At 36.3% G+C, this 20,903-nt stretch overlaps 1 protein-coding gene across 2 annotated transcripts in view; it reads left to right on the plus strand.

The window, feature by feature from the left end:
* LOC136853496 (transcription factor hamlet-like) overlaps positions 1 to 20,428 on the plus strand; it is a 94,680-nt gene extending 74,252 nt beyond the window's left edge. The window contains exons 4-7 of one of the 2 annotated variants that reach the window (XM_067129149.1): positions 13,287 to 13,415; positions 15,071 to 15,161; positions 16,126 to 16,261; positions 16,871 to 20,428. In XM_067129149.1, coding sequence (XP_066985250.1) covers positions 13,287 to 13,415; positions 15,071 to 15,161; positions 16,126 to 16,261; positions 16,871 to 19,049 — 2,535 coding nt within the window. In that variant the 3' untranslated portion in view covers positions 19,050 to 20,428. The remainder of the gene's footprint in view (positions 1 to 13,286; positions 13,416 to 15,070; positions 15,162 to 16,125; positions 16,262 to 16,870) is intronic. The other variant, XM_067129150.1, reaches the window with a different exon arrangement.
* Positions 20,429 to 20,903: the final 475 nt, after the last annotated feature.

Raw genomic sequence — 20,903 nt, forward strand, 5'->3', positions numbered from 1 at the left:
TAAGTGACTCTTCAGCATATTATTCCTGCATTCAGGACACAGTAGGAATTATAAACCATCAAATGGTAGTAGACGAAGTTACATTACATTACATCAAATTACAAAAGTGTGTGATAGGATGAAAGGCAATAAATCCTCTGTTGCAGAAGGAATATTTATGTCGGAAAATATGTTCATCGTAATGAATGTGCTGAAAGGTATTTATTTACGCGTATCGTCTAACACATCTATACTTGGATGTACTTGCAGAAAGATTTCTAATTAGCAGTCGCTTTGATCTTTGTTTTTGTGTGCAGTGTATATATATATATATATATATATATATATATATATATATATATATATATATATATATATATATATATATATATATACATATATACATATATATATATATATATATATATATATATATATATATATATATATATATATATATATATATATATATATATATATATATATATATATATATTTATATATATATATATATGTGTGTGTGTGTGTGTGTGTGTGTGTGCTTGTGTGCATGTATGCATGCATGGTATATAAATATGTATATATATTCTATATATATACCCATATATATATATATAATATATATATATATATATATATATATATATATATATATATATATATATATATATATATACACATAAACATATACATAAACATATACATATACACGAATAATTTTTTTACCATTTAACCTCAGCGACGTCGCTTACAAAATTTCATGTATGCAGCATCGTCACAAATGCGTGTTGCCTCCGTGACTGCGCGCGCGCGCGCGCGCCCCTGCGTGCGTGCATCTGTTTTTCCAGTGTTTGAGGACGCTTTCATTAGCACGCCTTCACGAGTTCCTTTAACACACACACATCCTTCCTTATCAGTTGTATCAGACCTGCCAAATGTACACATCAAACCTTCCTCACGCCCACATCCGGGACACTGATATCTCTCTCTCTCTCTCTCTCTCTCTCTCTCTCTCTCTCTCTGCAGCCAATGAGCGATTGCCTCCTCCTCTTGACTGCACAGAGTAAATCCTTGTCAATAATTCGCTGGGAGATATTTGTATTTGTTGAAGAAAACGAATTAGTTAAGACCATTCTTCCGAGATTTTTCGAATCTTGATTTGATCCGTTCTGTCAGAACTGTTACAAACGCGGATGTCCTTAACATATATAACTTGTCAGTTAGTATAGCATAATGAATAGTATGATTTTCAGTGATGCAAAATGAACTAATGCGTATAGAAGATCATCTTTTACAATACAAAAGGTTACTGTTTTTTTTTTTTTTTGTGAATGTTCACTTACGTCAGTTAGTATTGCTTATCGAATAATATCACGGTTTTCATTAACAGGAACTAGATTTTACTGTGCAGAAACTTAGCATTGTCTTTTATTTTATGTCACTGACTTAAATTCAGCCACAGCGTCCCTTTAAAGCTTAGCAGTGTTTCGTATGTGAACAGAGTCCAAACGTAGGTTTATTAAGGTTTTTATATTCCAACTGAAGATTTAAAAGAAAAGAAAATGAATAAATTAATAAATAGATAAATGAACAATTAAACCTTCTCATGAGGAATTTATGTACAAAACTGTTAACACTGGTTGAGCAATAACGACCATTAACTGCTGAAATGATTAGTAGAGTGAATGGTTCACTAATTGCGTTCGAAGATTCTCTCTCTCTTTCTCTCATATAATTTCTTTTTCTCTCTTTCATATCATTTCCCTTTTATACATAAACAGTCTTGAAGATTCTCTCTCTCTCTCTCTCTCTCTCTCTCTCTCTCTCATTCATTAGTAGAGTGAATAGTTCACTAATTCACTGATTGAGTTCAGAAGATTCTCTCACTCTTTCCCTCATATTATTTCTGTTTCTCTCTTTCATATTATTTCACTCTTATACATAAACAGTCTTGAAGATTCTCTCTCTCTCTCTCTCTCTCTCTCTCTCTCTCTCTTCCATCATTTCACTCGTGTAAATAAAATGCATCAGGCTTCGGTGTCACATTTAAGAAATCTGTTAATTCCCGAAATCAAGGAACCACCTGCCGGATGCCTCACGCTTCCTGTCTTAGAGTTGACACTTCGATGAGGTGACACCTTGGCTCTCAGTGTTGAAACTCCCACAAGGTGTCACCTGGGCTCACAGGTAATTGCCAGAAGAGGTTCTTTGAAGGAAAAGATGGTGGGACCTTCTGTTGGACATCTTTGTCCATTTCCTCTTGTTTATTTAATTCCTGGCTGTATAAAGGGGGAACTGCGTCACATAATTGGAAGGGAATTTTTTTGTTATTTGTATGTGCAATGTTAGCTTTCAATTTTCGAAGTCTCTCTCTCTCTCTCTCTCTCTCTCTCTCTGGTTATTTTATCAATTGATTGTAACTTTTATGTACATATGTATGTGTTGTTTATTCATGATTTTTTTATGATAAAAGTCGTATCTACATACTTCATATTCTATATCTCACAACACAGGTACATAAATATAAATATATGAATTAAATATATATATATTTATACATAAATATATGTGTGTGTATGTATATATGATTATAACCACTTTTTTGTACGTGACTCATTTATCACATATTACCACAGGTGAAAAGTAAGAAACTGGTTGTAGGTCCTGACCGGTTTCGACTTTATTTTCAAGCCATTGACGAAGGACTGATACACAGTATTAGAAGCCACAAATACATATGCCACAGAAACAGTACTGACGAACATATATATATATATATATATATATATATATATATATATATATATATATATATATATATATATATATATATATATATATATATATATATATATAGAGAGAGAGAGAGAGAGAGAGAGAGAGAGAGAGAGAGAGAGAGAGAACAAAAATCAATCACAGACACAACATGTTTATCTAAATCTTATCTTCAGGCAACAGGAACTTTCAATACTCGGCAAAGATAGACAACATCGTACCCAGCCCAAGTGTGTCCTGTTTGTTCCTGTGGATGACGGAAGGGCGGCCTGAGTTTGTTAGTCAAGGTGTTATCTCAAGAAGGTTCTCTCTCTCTCTCTCTCTCTCTCTCTCTCTCTCTCTCTCTCTCTCTATTATGCACATAGATTGCTTCATGTAGACGCACATACATACAGGGTATACACGCGCTTTGCAATACATAAGCTATGGAGAAACAAACAAACCCACCTTTGCAAATGTATTTAAAAATGATAACTATGGATTTGGTTCTCCATTATAAGATTTCTGCTGCTATGAATATTTTTTTAAACATCGGGTATTGTTCTTATCATTCCCAAATACATACATACATTATATATACATATATGTATATACAGTATATATATACATGTATGTATATTTTATATTATATATATAAATATAAATGTGTATATATATATCTATATATATATATATATATATATATATATATATATATATATATATATATATATATATATATATATATATATATATATATATATATATATATATATATATATATAATCCCTCCCCTCGTGCACCCGTACTAAATTCCCTTGACGTCAATCCCCGCCCCCCCCGCCCCCGCCACTGTAGCTTCGATAAATTCTTTGCGCCTCTTTCGTTACACCTCTTTCAAATTTCGGGTTTTTGGAAACCATTGTTACCTCACTTCTTGCGTTTTAAGAACGCTTTTTATTTCTGCAGCTTTCCGAACGATTCTTTCGTGGTGCAATGCCCCGACCTAGTGATGCCTGAAAATATGCAAATATTGCACTTCATCCTTTCGGTTCTGTTTCACCTGCGGTCTTTGTGGGCAAGAAGTTTTGCTGCAGCCTTGCTAGTGGGGATTTGGTACACACACACACACTCATATATAGGCTACAATATATATATATATATATATATATATATATATATATATATATATATATATATATATGTAAGGTAATGTTTCTGTGCAGATCGTGAATAATAATAATAATAATAATAATAATAATAATAATAATAATAATAATAATAATAATAATAATAATAATAATAATAATATCTGCTTTATGGGAATGATGCATGATGATTAGGCTATATATATATATATATATATATATATATATATATATATATATATATATATATATATATAAATGTATGTATGCAGTGCATATATATATATATATATATATATGTGTGTGTGTGTGTGTGTGTATATACACACATATATACACCAAATTATAAAAGAAAATTTCCAGTAATCTTTGGGTATCACTTTCAGGACTTCCAAGAGTAGCACGAACATACGACCAAGGGCTTATAATTATAACCTAGTATCACCGAATAAAGCCATCCTTCTCGTTCTTTCCATTCCTTGATTCTTTCCCTTCGTCAGCAGCAGCGAAAAAGCCAGCCTCCCGCTTGTCGATGTTTACGAATGTTGGGAACCTTTGTCAACGGAACGCCTCCATTGTACAGTAGTAGTCGCTGCCCGTCCGCTGAATTCAGCGACGGAAAAGGGAGAAAGAATCTTTGGTTGCTCGTCGTATAAGCATCTGTGGTCGCTGCGCTCTTCGGGAGCTTCTTTTGTCGCTGCGCTCTTCGGGAGCTTCTTTTGTCGTTTATAGGGAGCATTTGGAGGCGACGATCTTCGTGGTTGTGACGCCAGTTGTGTTTTTCAATGGATCACTAAGTTTCACTACGTTCTCTTGGGCGTTTGTTTGTCAAATGGGAATTGAGTTTATCGAATATAAGGTAGATAATTGAAAAATTGTCTGTTTTAATAAACTCTTATCCGGTGCCGATGATCTTCGTAGTTGTGACGCCAGTTGCGTTTTTCAATGGATCACTAAGTTTCGCTAAGTTCTTCTGAGAGTTGGTTTTGTCAAATGGGACTTGAGTTTATTAAAATAATATAGGATACAGAATTGAAAAACTGTTTTAATAAACTCTTATTTGGCGCCGATGACCTTCGTAGTTGCGACGCCAGTTGCGTTTTTCAGTCGATTGCTAAGTTTTTTAAGTGTAGGTGACTTGATTAAATAATTTATATGATAGAGAACTGAAAAACTGTTCTAATAAACTCTTATTCGGTGTCGATGGCCTCCGTTATTGTGACGCCAGTTGCGTTTTTCAGTCAATCATTAAGCTTTTGCGAGCGTTGGTTAGTATAAAGGGAAATAAGTTGACTGAGTATAGGACAGAACTCTTGTTTCTTCAATTTCTTTGGGATTAATCACAAAGAATTTTGGAGTTTATATTTTTATCAAGGTAGGCTCATTATAAAACTGTTTAATTATTTTAATGAGAGAAATACTATTATAAATAAAATACTTAAGAAATATTAACGTTACTTTATATTTAATTTCACTTCATAAGAAAACAGACATGTTATTTTTTAAAATACCGTTAATATTTCTGTTGTTCTGAATTTTGTAGCTAAACTGCATCAACATTTTTCTCTTCGTTTCCTCAATCGCTTACAATAGTCTGTGTCTTCTTAAGTATTTTATTTCTAACAGTTTTTCTCTCATTAAAATAATTAAACAGTTTTATAATGAGCCTACCTTGATAAAAAAATAAACTCCAAAATTCATTGTGATTAATCCAAAAAAATAACTGAATCTGTTGAGCCATGTAATTCATTAACAAAAGAAATATCAAGTATAATATCAGCGTTACTTCAGTTTCAGTTTCACTTCATAAGTAAACAGACAAGTTTTAAAAAATTGAATGAAATAAGTTTAATTATTTAGTTTATTCAAAGGAAATAAGAATGATATCAACGTTACTTTACATCTAATTTCATTTCATAAAACAGTAAACAGGCACTTTTAAAAAAAAAAAAAAAAAAAAAAATATCAGTTTAGCTAATATAAAAAAATATATATATATATATATATATATATATATATATATATATATATATATATATATATATATATATATATATGTAAGTATAACATCAACCTTACTTTAGATTAAATTTCACCACTCAAGTAAACAAACAAGTTTGAACTGGCTGGTTAAAACACTCGGTAAACAGGAGCTTTCAGCTCCAAAAATCTTTGAAATGATTCCCAAGACAACAGCATTCCAGAATATTTACCCAAATGAAGCGTCGATAATGAGGTGTGTCTGTCTCTATACTAACGTCTTTATGACGGCTCACTCGAGTGAGAATGGGCATCTAGTAGTGTCTGGATGAAGGCCATGGACGGTATGGTGTCTCCGTAAAGTTCGCGCCCTTTTAGCCCGCAGTGGGTAATGTATAGGAGTAGTTTTGTTACTCCCGGCACAATATGGTCAGTAAGTAGTAACCATGGTGATGATGATGGGGGGAGGGATAGGGGAGGGGAGGGGGAGGGGAGGGGGGAGGGGAGATGGAGGAGAGGGGGAGGGGATAGGATGGTGAGGTGTCCCCTTCTCCGGATTGAGGAGGGACGATGATTGATGGCGGGTTTAGGTGATATTGAGGAATGCATGTCGTTCACGGTACAAGTATTTACAAATAAATTATATATATATATATATATATATATATATATATATATATATATATATATATATATATATATATATATATATTTCTAATATATATATATATAAGCGCTATATGTATTTAATATATACTCTTCTTCATATATATAAAAAAAAATTTTATAATGCTAAATACAAGAATGCGCTTTCATGTATTTATGCCTATTCATATTGCCTACTGGTACAAAAAATAGTTTTATTCATTAAATACAATAATATATATATATATATTAATATTGCCTCCATACATTCAATATATATATATATATATATATATATATATATATATATATATATATATACATATACATATATATTTCTCTATATTACTCTAACCTCAGCAGGACTTGCTAACACAGATCGCCACACTTGACCTTAATCTTGTCCTTTACCTTTCACTTCTTGTACCCTTCAATTAAAGAAAAATATATTAGATGTTTTCTTCTTACATTAAATGGAAAACGGCTGAGCATATCCAAAAAGAGAGAGAGAGAGAGAGCGGGGGGAGGGAAATAAAAAAAAAAAAAAAAAAAAAGTGTCGCTTTGCGCCTCCAGAAAGAAACATCACTTTGCTCATCCGGCTATAGAAAACGGGAACGTCATGGAATCGAACGGGACACTTATCTATTTATCTTCGCTCTCCGCTGTTACCTGGTGACCGCGTCAACAATAGTTATGGCCACCTCAAATAATGGTTCTGGGGAGAGAGGAAGGCCGATAATGGTCACGCCGCTCAATAGTGGTCAAAGTGGTCTCCTTTAGGTCTCCCGTAGGCGCAGGAAATCACGTAGCTATTACAGGGTAGGATTGTAAGCGTTTTAGAAGTTAACCAACGGCTTCCTATTTGCTTATTGAGGAGAATTTCTTGTGGGGGGGGGGGGGGAATTGGCCTCAAAAGGGAACCGGCAGCTTCTTCTTTCTTGGTTTTTCTGCTTCTTGAGGTGTCCTCCAGTTGAATGTTTAGAATACATTTCCATTTGGAAGTTCTGTAGAAGATTACTGTCGTCTGGATTTTCTGCTGCCCAAAAATTTTTGGTCGATTATATATAAGAACCATAGCTGATAATTTGTGGTACTGATGTACACTGCCCTCTTCTAAAGACACGGCACATACACACTCACAAACAGTAATTGATACACACACTCACACGCACCTTCAATATTCAGAAGCCAAAAAGGTTTAGATTTTGATAGTTTTTTTGGAGACCATAACTAAGAATTTTCGACACAAACGTATTCTGCCATCTTTTAAATAAACACACACACACACACACACACATCCCTACTGCCTTCTTCTAGACACACACACACACACACACACAATCACTGACTACATACTTTACCCCAGAAACATATGATGACTGTTATAATGTTCTGAAGTCACAGATGACATCTGTTTCCATTGGGAAGCGGTTCACCTTTTCCCTAAGAGTCTTATTTAAAAGTTATATACACAGAATATTGAGAAAGTTTTTTTTTAAAACCACCGTAGGGATGTTTTTAGACCAAAGCCCCATTGCACATCCCTTTCAATAAATCCCTCCATGTAATCTGTAAAAACTATCAGCTATCGCTGTTTCGTGCAGGCTAATTTTTTTTAAGTGTCAGCATTCAAGCCAATGCGGTGCGTGATGTCTTTCAATCCCTCTGGGAGAGAAAGAAAAGAAAGAAAGAAAAAAAGAAAGCAAGGGAGAAAGAAAATAACATTGCTTTCATAAGTTGTACCTAATTCATTGACGATCCTGTACCGCTCTCTTGTAAACAATTTGGGATCCAGAATAATTAAAAAATAATAGTGATCTTTTGAATTCATAGAGAATGTGTTTGGATTCTTTCCGACTAAGGAGATTTAAAATTAAAATGTTCTCTCTCTCTCTCTCTCTCTCTCTCTCTCTCTCTCTCTCATTTCCTTTGATTGTATGTCTCTCTCTCTCTCTCTCTCTCTCTCTCTCTCTCTCATTTCTTTCTTGTATTTCCTTTCTCTTCTCTCTCTCTCTCTGTCTCTCTCTTTGATTTCCTTTGATTGTCTCTCTCTCTCTCTCTCTCTCTCTCTCTCTCTCTCTCTCTCTCTCTCTCTCTCATAAAAGAAAATTGGTAATAATCTTCTGAAGCCGTAGGAAATGTGTTTTATTTCTTTTCATCTTAAGATATTTAAAAGTAAAATAACTGATGTATCTCTCTCTCTCTCTCTCTCTCTCTCTCTCTCTCTGAGAGAAAGAGAAAGAGAGAGAGGACAAAGTCGCCACAACTCCCCTCCCCACCCCTCCATTGTTACTCCTCCCTAAGGAGGCGAAAGGAAAAAGAGAACACACATTTGACGGCTGACATTCCCGCTGGAGAGGAGGTTGACACCCGAACAGATAAATAGCGAAGGACCGGTTTTCTCGCTTATGAAAATTTTGACGGACACTTTCAGGTCGGATTAGCGGAGACCAGCCTTAACTCGCTGTCATTGTCGTCTGGAGGACGAGATCTTTTGAAGTTATCGCACCTTAATGAATGGATGGACGATAAGTCCTCTCTCTCTCTCTCTCTACTCTCTAACCCCTCCCCCTCCCCAGCCGACCCCCATCCCTTCCTTCTTAAGCTTATCGTGCGCATAAAGTTTGTTTGATTGTTGTCATACGGTATTATTATTATAGGAGGAGTCTCCGGCCTCAGGGGAAAGTTTGATACCTACCTGTTCGAGAGGTAGTGTGTTGCGTTTCTGGCCAGTTCTCGCGGTCTTGGGTGGAATCAGTTTTTAATTGTGTCAAAACTGGAGAATGGGCATATATATACATATACACATATATATATATATATATATATATATATATATATATATATATATATATATATATATATATATATATATATATATATATATATCCCGTAGGGGGCTAGTGCCATCAGTGCGCCTCATGCGGTGTACTGTAGGCATCACTTAGGTTCTTTGCAGCGTGCCTTCGGCCCCTACTTGCAACCCCTTTAGTTCCTTTTACTGTACCTCCTTGCATATTCTCTTTCTTCCATCTTACTTTCTACCCTCTCCTAACAGTTGATTCATAGTGCAACTGCGAGGTTTTCCTCCTGTTACACCTTTCAAGCCTTCTCCTGTCAATTTCCTTTTCAGCGCTGAATGGCCTCACAGGTCCCAGTGCTTGGCCTTTGGCCTAAATTCTATATTCAGTCAATCAGTCATGCTCTGCATACACACACGCGCACACATACATACATACATACATATATATATATATATATATATACATATACATATACACACACAGAGATGGGTATATATAAATATGCATATTTTTATTAATTTATGATATTATTTAAAGATCTACCACACGCAACACGGCATAATGTAACTTGTCTTTCCTCTTCAAGCTACACTCACTGTGCAGAGATCTCCTCTCGAGTTACCACATCCACCCATTTACGAAAGTAGATAAGTAAAACTGAATTGGCATTAAAGAAACATCAGGATGGCCGTGAGAACAACGAATAAACACGGGAGAGAACAAAAAGAACCACAATTTTCGATTCCTGGTCAGAATTTTGTTTTATTTTTTCTCGATGTATCACCTCTTCCTTAAGGCCGCTCGCGAGTTGAATTTCCGCTCACGTGCTCGCGGGAGCAAAAAGACTCCGGGCTTTTTCTGCTAAAGCTTTAATAATCATCGCGTGTAACGCCGAGCTATTTTTGGGGCCCGAATGTCGATGACTAGGTCGGCGAAATTTGTGTTTATCACTCGTTATTGTCGCTGGAACGTGTTATTTTCTGGTTAACGAGGCTTTTCATTAAGTGGGTTGTCTCTCTCACCTTCGTCGGCGCTAAGATTGTTTTCGTGTTTTGCAAGTGGACGTTTGTTTATGCATAGATGCAGTGTCTTTCTCACCGCTGGAAAAGAGAATTTATATCCTAAACACTACGAATGCTGGAACCAAAACCTTGAGGAATATTGAATGCTGGAAATAAATTCTTGACGAATATTAAGTTGATTTTCTAAACATGACGAATTCAGGAATAAAATAAGAGAAATAACGAATTTGTTTTCTTAATACCACGAGTGCTGGAACTGAAATCTTGAGAAATAATTTATTTTCAATATCATGAATGCTGGAACTAAAATCTTGGAGAATATTAATTTTCTCAATTTTACAAGCGTTGAAACTTCAAACCATGAAGAATATTCAATTTGTTTTCTAAATAATACAAATGGCGGAACTAAAATCTTGAAGAATTTTGAATATATTTTCTTAGTATTACGAATGCTGGAGCTAAGATTTTGAGGAATATCGATTTTTTGTTTATTTATTATTATTATTATTATTATTATTATTATTATTATTATTATTATTATTATTATTATTATTATTATTATTATTATTATTTTTTGTCTATCACAGTCATCCTATTCGACTGGGTGGTTTTTATAGTGTGGGGTTCCGGGTTGCATCCTGCCTCCTTAGGAGTCCATCACTTTTCTCACTACGTGCGCTGTTTCTAGTAGCGCACTTTTCCGCATGAGTCCTGGAGCTACTTCGGCATCTAGTTTTGCCAGATTCCTTTTCAGGGATCTATTATTATTATTATTATTATTATTATTATTATTATTATTATTATTATTATTATTATTATTTTATATGTTTTTTTTTTACAAACATTACCCTCTTACTGCTACTAATTCTCCTCTTATCCCTAATTCTCCTTCTCCTCACCGTTATTACTGTGGATGATACTGTTTTCACCGTATCGTAGTCTTTGTGTCATCCCTGACGCGACCGTTCTCAAAAGGCTTTTTCTTCCAGCAGCGATTGTGCCGTCCGTGTTTTCCTCCAAAAATTCCCGTCCGCTTATCGTCCTCTAACGATCAGTCTCCCCTTCCCCCTCCCTCCCCTTTTTCTTCCCTCTCCCCTCCCCCTTCTTCCCCAGCCCCTCACGTCTCCCACCTCACATAGTAGCGGCACCTTTGATACATTGATAAATAGGATTCTCTTTCAGGAGTTCGTCCCCGAGCATTGTCAGCAGACGACAGGACAGAGATAATCCTGTTTACGCGTTTAAATTGAGACCTTCCCTCCTTACGTCTCTCTCTCTCTCTCTCTCTCTCTCTCTCTCTCTCTCTCTCTCTCTCTCTCTCTCTGGGATTCCTTCGTTCCATATGAAACATGCCGTTGTAGTCGTGTGATTAAGTTGATGGGGATTTTTTTTTAATTCTAGCCGGTTTCATACAACAATATCTTGAACGTTTGACAATTGTGTTTGATATGTATATAATTGATTATAAGATGATTATTGTGTGCGGCTTAAAAAGTAATTCCGTGCGTCGTATAATTTCTTCATAATTTTTTTTTTATTAATTTTGTATATTCAAATGGTGTCTGAAACGCTATGAACTAGAAAATAACTTTTGATATGCTTCCAACCACAGAGCATAATGGAATAATCTTTTTTTATTATTATTAATTCTGTATATTCAAATGATGTCTGAAACGCTATGAACTAGAAAATAACTTTTGATATGCTTCCAAACACAAAGCATAATCGAATAATCTTTTTTTTTTAATTATTAATTCTGCATAATCGAATAAAATCTTTTTTATAATTATTAATTTTTTTTTATTATTATTAATTCTGTATATTCAAATGGTGTCTGAAACGCTCCGAACTGGAAAATAACTTTTGATATGCTTCCAACCACAGAGCATAATTTCAGAAAACCCGGATAATCTTTTTTTTATTATAATAATTTTGTGTATAATTCAAATGGTGTCTTTGAAATAGTAAGGAAAATACTGTTTTGAAAATAATCCTAATTAAATGAAATCAGTAACAAACTAATTCTATCTTTAACCACAGAGCATAAAATCGGTGTGGTGTGCTCTACCAACAGAGTCGTGACTGTAGTCGATATGCTATGAGCTTGGGAAATATGCTCCACTGTGAATAAAGGAAATTGATCTGATATGATCGATGCTAGGGAGCGTACTCCAAGATGCTCCGAGCTAGAAAGCAGAACTTCGAGATGTTCTGAATTTATTGCGTTTAGATCAGTGGTTCTGAACCTTTTTATTGCCACGCCCCCTCCAAGAGTTGCTCCTTCCCTCCACGCGCCCCTTGCATCTATGAGTAAAATCCCCACCCAGATTTAAAGGTAAATAAAAAAAAAAAGAGAAAGAGAAGGTGTTTCGAGAGATAGGGAGGGAGGGAGGTAAATAATTACAAAACATGGTAAGCCCAACGAGTCTAACCAGAGTAGTAGACTATAGGAAACTACCGTTAAAAGGCGATACTTTTGCATTTTCTCTTGTGAAGAGAATAACGAATATAATTAGAGAATCGTTAATTTTTCTCTAGAGCTCGCGCCTCCCCTGGAAATTGCTGACGCCCCCCTAGGGGGGCGCGCCCCCCAGGTTGAGAACCACTGGTTTAGATTCTCCTTTCCAGTTGCATGGCTGAGAAATTTAATATGTATTTTTTTTTTACTTTATTCAGCCTAAATTATTGATTTATTTTGAGTAATTTAAAATAATTTTTTTTACCTTACTTCACTTAAGTTATTGATTTCTTTTACGAATGCTGCGAAAAATGATAAGCTCCTGGCACTTAAGTTATCAGAGAAATGATTTGTAAGTACCAGTGTTCCAACACCAACAAAGACAAAAATGGCGGTAGCATAAACTACTAACCAATACTAGTATATAAGCTATTGTTACAGATAACAGCCCTTATCTTTATTGCTAAATATATACTTTCTTCTTCTTACCCTCAGGTCGTGTCAGCCAGGGCAGGCCTTCGTGGATGGCTGGATGCTGGAGAAATGGGGAATTGGCTGCGTCACGTCAGAGTGGCTCTTGCGCCTGTCTACGGGAACTTGAGGCATCTCCTTTTGGCTGGACAAGTGAGTATATGAATTTATGATTCCAAGGAAATTCCGGTGACGTATCTCTGCATGTGTTTTCACTGATTGATTTTTATGATTTTTTAATTCCACAATAAGCTGCAGGTCCCGTTGCTAAGTAACCAATTGTTTCTTAGCCACGTAAAATAAGTCTAATCCTTCGGGCCAGCCCTAGGAGAGCTGTTAATCAGCTCAGTGGTCTGGTAAAACTAAGGTATACTTTTTTTTTTTAACATCCATTTGACTGACAGGTGCAGCGACATTGCTCATGATTTATTATCCCTTGACCAGGATCGTGTTTTGCGTGATTGTTTCAAATTCTCATAGATGAAATTGTTGGGGGAAATTTATTGACGTTGTTTACAAGGCAGTAGAGGAATGTATTCAGTATATGTAACAATCTTTAATAATATTTTAACATCATATATGAAATTCTGGATTTTCATTCTGTAATGAATGTATTCTTTCAATTAATCTGCGTAAAAAAACTTGATTAAAATTAATTTAGTTTACGATCTATATGTGAGATCTGACATAGATTTATTTTACGATCTATGTGTGAACCCTGACATAGATTTATTTTACGATCTGTATGTGAACCCTGACACAGATTTATTTTACGATCAATATGTGAACCCTGACACATTTATTTTACGATCTTTATGTGAACCCTGACACATTTATTTTACGATTTATATGTGAACCCTGACGCGGATTTATTTTATAATCCATATGTGAACCCTGACACAGATTTATTTTACGATCTTTTTGTGAACCCTGACACATTTATTTTACGATCTATATGTGAACCCTGACACAGATTTATTTTACGATCTTTATGTGAACCCGGACACAAATTTATTTTACGATCTATATGTGAACCCTGACAAATCTATTTTACGATCTATATGTGAACCCTGACACAGATTTATTTTATCTATATGTGAACCCTGACACAGATTTATTTTACGATCTATATGTGAACCCGGACACAGATTTATTTTACGATCTATATGTGAACCCTGACACAGATTTATTTTACGATCTATACGTGAACCCTGACACAGATTTATTTTACGATCTATATGTGAACCCTGACACAGATTTATTTTACGATCTATATGTGAACCCTGACACAGATTTATTTTACGATCTATATGTGAACCCTGACACAGATTTATTTTACGATCTATATGTGAACCCTGACACAGATTTATTTTACGATCCATCAGTGAACCCTGACGCCGATTTATTTTAAGATCTATATGTGAACCCTGACGCAGATTTTCTACATAGCGCAAAATTAACTTCAGTTGTTTTATGAAGACACGAAAAATAATACAAATTATAAAAAGCTTCTGGTACAGTCGATTTGGTTGCTCATTTATTCATTGCATTTGATAACTGAATCCCATCACTGTATAATTTCCGTAGAATTTGTGTACTCTACAATCTTTATCATTATTAAACATCTTTTAAGCATTGTTTCTTCTTAGTCGGCTCTTCCAGCGAATTCTTCCGCTACAAATTTACAACTTTCACTGAATAATGTTCCTTCAGAACCACCACAAAGGAAATAGAAGAATAATGGTACCATTCATACCCAGGTTTTTTAAATGATAATTTTCTTAATTTTTCTCTTTTTCTCTGTACAGATTTTCTACGAAGCTCTCCGTGATATTCCCCCTTCGGAAGAGCTGCTGCTCATCAGAAAAACTGTCATAGACCTCGATACATCTGCCATTGGTGAGTAAAGCTAAGCCTTAACAAATGTGTCTTGGTTTGTGTTTCTGAGCACGTTGCTTTGCATAGGGAAAATTATCTTTCCATCAATGAATACGGATGCTTTTTCTCTATTGATTTAGAGTATTCAGTACTAGGATTGAGGGTTATCTTCTTGCAATAGCAAAATTAACGAGCTCATCTTCAACAATGGTCTACTTTAAAAAGACAAATGACTTCTCCTTTATTGTCACAACAGAACATACAAGTATGATTTTTGCCTGGAATATATGTATACTCTAAAGAAGGCCTTGAATATCCTGCGACGAAGAAAGAAAAAATAAAGCTTTCCATGCTTGCAAAGCTATGGAAAGCTTTATTTTTTCTCTCTTGGTCGCAGGATATTCAAGGCTTTCTGTAACGTATATATATCCAGGTAAAAATCATTCTGGTATGTTCTGTTGTGACAATAAAGGGGAAGTCATTCGTCTTTTTAAAGTAGAGCATTGTTGAAGGTGAGTTTGTTAATTTTTCTACGTTTTTGGATATTAGCTCGCCCCATATTTACAAAAAATCATATTTATCTCGGTTCTGCTTTTTTTTTTATTTCAATTTTATACAAGAACACAATTTGCACCTTCATTTGGACAACATATTCCCCCGCCCCCAGTACCCACTATTTTTCTCTCCGACTTTCATTTTTTTTTTTTTTTTTGAGGAAGCCAGAGATACCCATGCATTAAATCTTGATCTTGACATAATTTAAATCTTGAAACTAGTTGGAGTTTTAAATTCATCCATGCTAAATGGCATTTATAAATTTGAAACGAGCAGTTTGCAATAACTTTATAAGTTGATAACCAAAATAAAGATCACGTCTCATCATTACTCAATTTTGAGTACCGTAAAAATCGAATTGATTGATCGATTTAAAGTTCTATGGCATCGTGACTTGAAAATGAGACGTGTCTCCTTGTTGTTCTTCCAGATGACCAAGTCCAAGTGGGCTCCCCGGAGGATCGATCCGAGAACACAGGAGAGGACTGTGATGACGATGAGGAAGAGGACGACATTGCCAAACACAGGTGTCTTCAATGTGACAAAAATTTCAGCAGTTATGACGAGTAAGACAACAAAGACATTGTTTTGCTATGCTTTCTTCTCTGATGAGACCAGAGGTTTCCGTTTTCTGCCGTCCTCCTGAACCAGATGAACGAGGACCGTCGGAAACGCCAACCGACATTTCTTATGAGAGGGGAAATGAAGTGGTTTCAAATTGTCTCAAGAGAGATTTTTGTCTGTTCATTAGCACCTAACGTAGTCAGTCTGTTAACTCAAAACTGCTGGTAAAATATGATCACCGTTCTATGAGTGACGCAATTTCAGATGTCTGAAGATCTTTTCTCCTCAACTGCAAGAAAATTTTGTTTTTGGTGTTGTGAATTCAGTGGCGTAAAGGTTTCAAACATGCCATTTCATCATATTTTCTTTTGTCTTTAGAGTTTTCTTCAAATTTTAATGATACTTTGGTAGTAGTTTAATTTTTTGCTATGTAGTTTTAAATGGTAGTTAGATTTCTGCTCATCTTGGACTGATTCAGTTTACCTTAACATCACGTAGACATTTAGATACATTTCATGTATGACCTAAACATTGTAGAGAGAGTGATTGTTTTAGTGATGATGCTGATTGTAGTGCAGAATGATTCTTATACTGATTACCTTATACTATAGGTTGGATGACCACCTGGTGACTGCTCATGGCTACACGGCCAATCAGTATCGCTGTGAGTATTGCCCCAGATCCTTTTGCTGGCGACCGAATCTCATCCACCACAAGACGATCCACGGAGAGTACAAGAGGTACCCTTGCGAAAACTGCCCCAGGGTATTCACGGATGCCACGACCCTTCAAAAGCACATCAGGAATCAACACGCCGGTGCTCGCTGCCACGCTTGCCCCGAGTGCGGCAAGACTTTCGCCACCAGCTCTGGTCTCAAACAGCACACGCACATCCACTCCTCAGTCAAGCCATTTCAGTGCGAAGTCTGTTTCAAAGCTTACACCCAGTTCAGTAACCTGTGCAGGCACAAACGCATGCATGCCGACTGTCGCCTGCAGATCAAATGCACCAGGTGTGGGCAGGCTTTCTCTACTGTGACATCGTTAGCAAAGCACAAGAGATTTTGTGACACTGCTCCGTCATTATCAATGCCCCCTGGACATCACTCGCTTCATGACAATAAACTGTCACCAACTGGTTTGCAACTGGGTGGCGTCTCATCTACACCACCGAGTCCTTTTATGATGTACCCTAGGCCAGTTTTGCCCTTTCCTTCTCTATTATCTAGTTATCCTATGTTCCCATCAATTCCATCTTTAGTTGGGGGCCCACAGCACCCACTTCTCACATCGTCACTTCTCTTGCCTTTCCAAAATGCAAGCCATCGAGATACATCATCATCAGTACCAAAAGAAGAAAAGGATTCCAGTGACTTTGATTTACGTATGCCAATCTCTTCTGGATCGGAAACTGCCCAGTCTCCTGTGCAAGAAGAGTCTTCATTGTTAGCCTCACCAAGATTTTCTCCTTCACCAACACCCAAACATTCGCTCTCTTCTGTAAGAGAATCTCCTCAGGTGTCAGACTTGAAAAATATTAATGAAGAGAGGGAAGAGTCAGAAGATTTCAAGCGGAAGCTTACCGAGTCCCCGGAAATCAGGGAGACCAGTTCTGAACCGCTAGAATCTAGACCTATTCTTGAAATGTCAAAGAAAGAGATTAAGACAGAGTCAACCCCTGGAACTGGTGAAAGAAAAGAGCAGCCTTTAGATCTAACACTGAGACGCAAAGAAAATGAAAGAGTTGATTTATTTTTGGGCAGCTTTAGTGATGTTTCTCATGCAAGCGACCAAATAAGAGAGCGTGTTCTTTCACCTGCCCCTGTCGAGGCCAAATCTATGGAAGAGCCACGCCCTCGTCCTGATCGGTCCTTCCTAAGAATCAGTGACCTACTTAAAGATACGAATAATACATCTGCACCCCCTCCCCCTCCTCAGCCCCCATCTCTCCTTGAGGCACCAGTCAAGTTACCATTAGCTTATCCTAGGCCAATGCATCCCGCTTTCCTCCTTGACATGTATCGCAGTATTGATCGTAGCCTAGATCGCAGCCATCTCCTTCACGGAAGCAGTCTACCAGGAGGAAGTATCCCAGGTAGCAGGTATCCTCTCCTACCACCTTATCTTCCACCCACCAGTATGACTGGTATGGGATTAGGTTTAAATCGCAGCGCCGGCCTTGACATGCTGAAAGCCCATATGTCAAATGCCGGAAGACCATACGGGGATATCAGCCGCCCGTATGACTTAATGGCCTCTCATATACCACGAGCAAAAGACCGATACTCGTGCAAGTTTTGTGGCAAGGTGTTCCCGAGGTCAGCCAACCTCACGCGTCACTTGAGGACTCACACCGGCGAACAACCCTACAAATGCAAGTACTGTGAAAGGTCTTTCAGCATCTCTTCTAACCTGCAGCGTCACGTCCGCAACATCCACAATAAAGAGAAACCCTTCAAGTGCCCCTTGTGCGACCGATGCTTTGGCCAGCAGACCAACCTGGACCGGCACCTCAAGAAGCACGAAGTCGAGGGTCCCAACCCACCCGACTCACCAGAGGCTCCTGACTCCACCAGCGCAGCCGTCGACAACTCGACGAACTTCCTGAGCGACGAAATACGATCCTTCGTCGACAAAGTGACAGACTCTACGACTGATGATATCATCGACGATGATGATGACCCTATGGAAGAAGAAGATGATGATGATGACAAAGAGCTCATTGATGTAACAGCTGCCGATGATGGTGTTAATATGAACTGCCCCGTGAAACGTTTGAGAGTGGAATAATAAAGTATGAGGGGATTCTGAATAAGTGTTTTAGGGAAAGTGTATGCTGTTCGAAGGCTAGGAGGTTATTTTAATCTGCTTACTAACTTTAAGAACCCCTAGCGTCGTAAATGGTGTACATCAAAGTGCGCTGACAATATCTGGTGTAATCAACCCAGAATATGTTGTGGGTATCGGTAGAAATTTTAGAAATAAAACTTGAATCCAAATCAAAATAGCGGAATGTTCCGTAACTTTCAAATAATCCATGTCCATATCATGACGAAAGCAATTAGCTTTTCAAATACCCTTTTGTAATAGTTCGTTATTTGGTGCTTTTCAAAGACATTGGAACTTGACTTTATCATCAGACTCACTGAGTATGATGATGAAATACAAACTGACACTTGTGACTAAATAAAAGAACACTGAGTCACTCGTTGAATGTGTTATGAGGATTCCAAAGAGACGGTGGTACCAGTGTGATTATTTTGCGATTTTTATATGTAAGTACAAGATTAGTGTAAAGTGAAATTGTTACCAGACAATTTGGGCTGTGGCCTCTTGGCCTCAGCCTCTTGATGTACAGAATTCTAAACCAAAAATCTTCTGAAGTTCTCCTCTTGGAGAACTTTAACTAAAACTTATATATATCTTTTAATTTTATTGTGAAACTTAAAACAGGCGAACGGACCTGGTTTTTTTTTTTGATAATTGTAAAATCAGCTGTGTTTTATCTTTTTTTTTTTTTTTACCGATACCAGTGAAGCAAAACTAATTTATTTCCGAATAGTTGGTGGAGTGAAAACCGTATGGTAGAACCGTTGAGTACATGAATAAAAAAAAAAAAATAGAATGGACTTGAAACCTCATTTTCGAGAACATTACTGAAATAAAAATAGAATGGTCTTGAAACCTCATGTTCGAGAATCATTACTGAAGTAGAAATAGAATGGTCTTGAAACCTCATGTTCGAGAATCATTACTGAAGTAGAAACAGAATGAACTTGAAACCTCATTTTCGAGAATCATTACTGAAGTGTGAAACGAGTTGTCAAACACCGAATGATGAGGAACCTTCTGGAAAGTCGAAGGCGTGTTTTAATCCATTTCTCCTTTCCATTTACCACCAGCATTCTTATTTTTTTTTTTTTAAATCTATTCCGCATCATTCTTCTGAGTGACAGCCGCGGCTAAGAAGTGACCTCCCTTCGTCCTGTTTCTCCTTGATGTAAACTTTTAAAATAATCGCTAATCCTGTGACGACATAGACAGACGATGCTATTAGATGTGCGTTTTGTGCAATGTAATGAATGTGTTACTTTTTAACTTATGTAGACAGGTAGTGTGTACATAAATGGTTGAAAGATTATATTTTGTTAATAAAATGAGAAATGCTTTGCCGGCTTGTTCTTTCTTTGTTCGCTGACCTTGAATCTATAGATCTCTTTCTTCAGTGTTATAGAGAATGGCAATTAGAGCACTAGCGGATCCAGAAAAATTTCGGGGGGTGACACCAATTTTCATATTATACATATATACATATATATATATATACATATATATATATATATATATATACATATATATATATATATATATATATATATATATATATATATATATATATATATATATATATATATATATATATATATATATATATATATATATATATATATTATATATTTCTATAATACATCTTTAATTTTTTCCAGTTTTTGTATTTCTCATTGATGTTATCTACATCTTCAATGTCATTATTTTGTCATTATTTTTCATGGGGGGGGCACGTGCCCAGGTGCCCCCTCGCCCTGGATCCGCTAGTGAATTAGAGCAACTGGTATACTCGTAGCCACGAGTAAATATGTGAGA

The sequence above is a fragment of the Macrobrachium rosenbergii genome, chromosome 27 (assembly GCF_040412425.1).
Source record: "Macrobrachium rosenbergii isolate ZJJX-2024 chromosome 27, ASM4041242v1, whole genome shotgun sequence".
Classification (NCBI taxonomy): Eukaryota; Metazoa; Arthropoda; class Malacostraca; order Decapoda; family Palaemonidae; genus Macrobrachium; species Macrobrachium rosenbergii.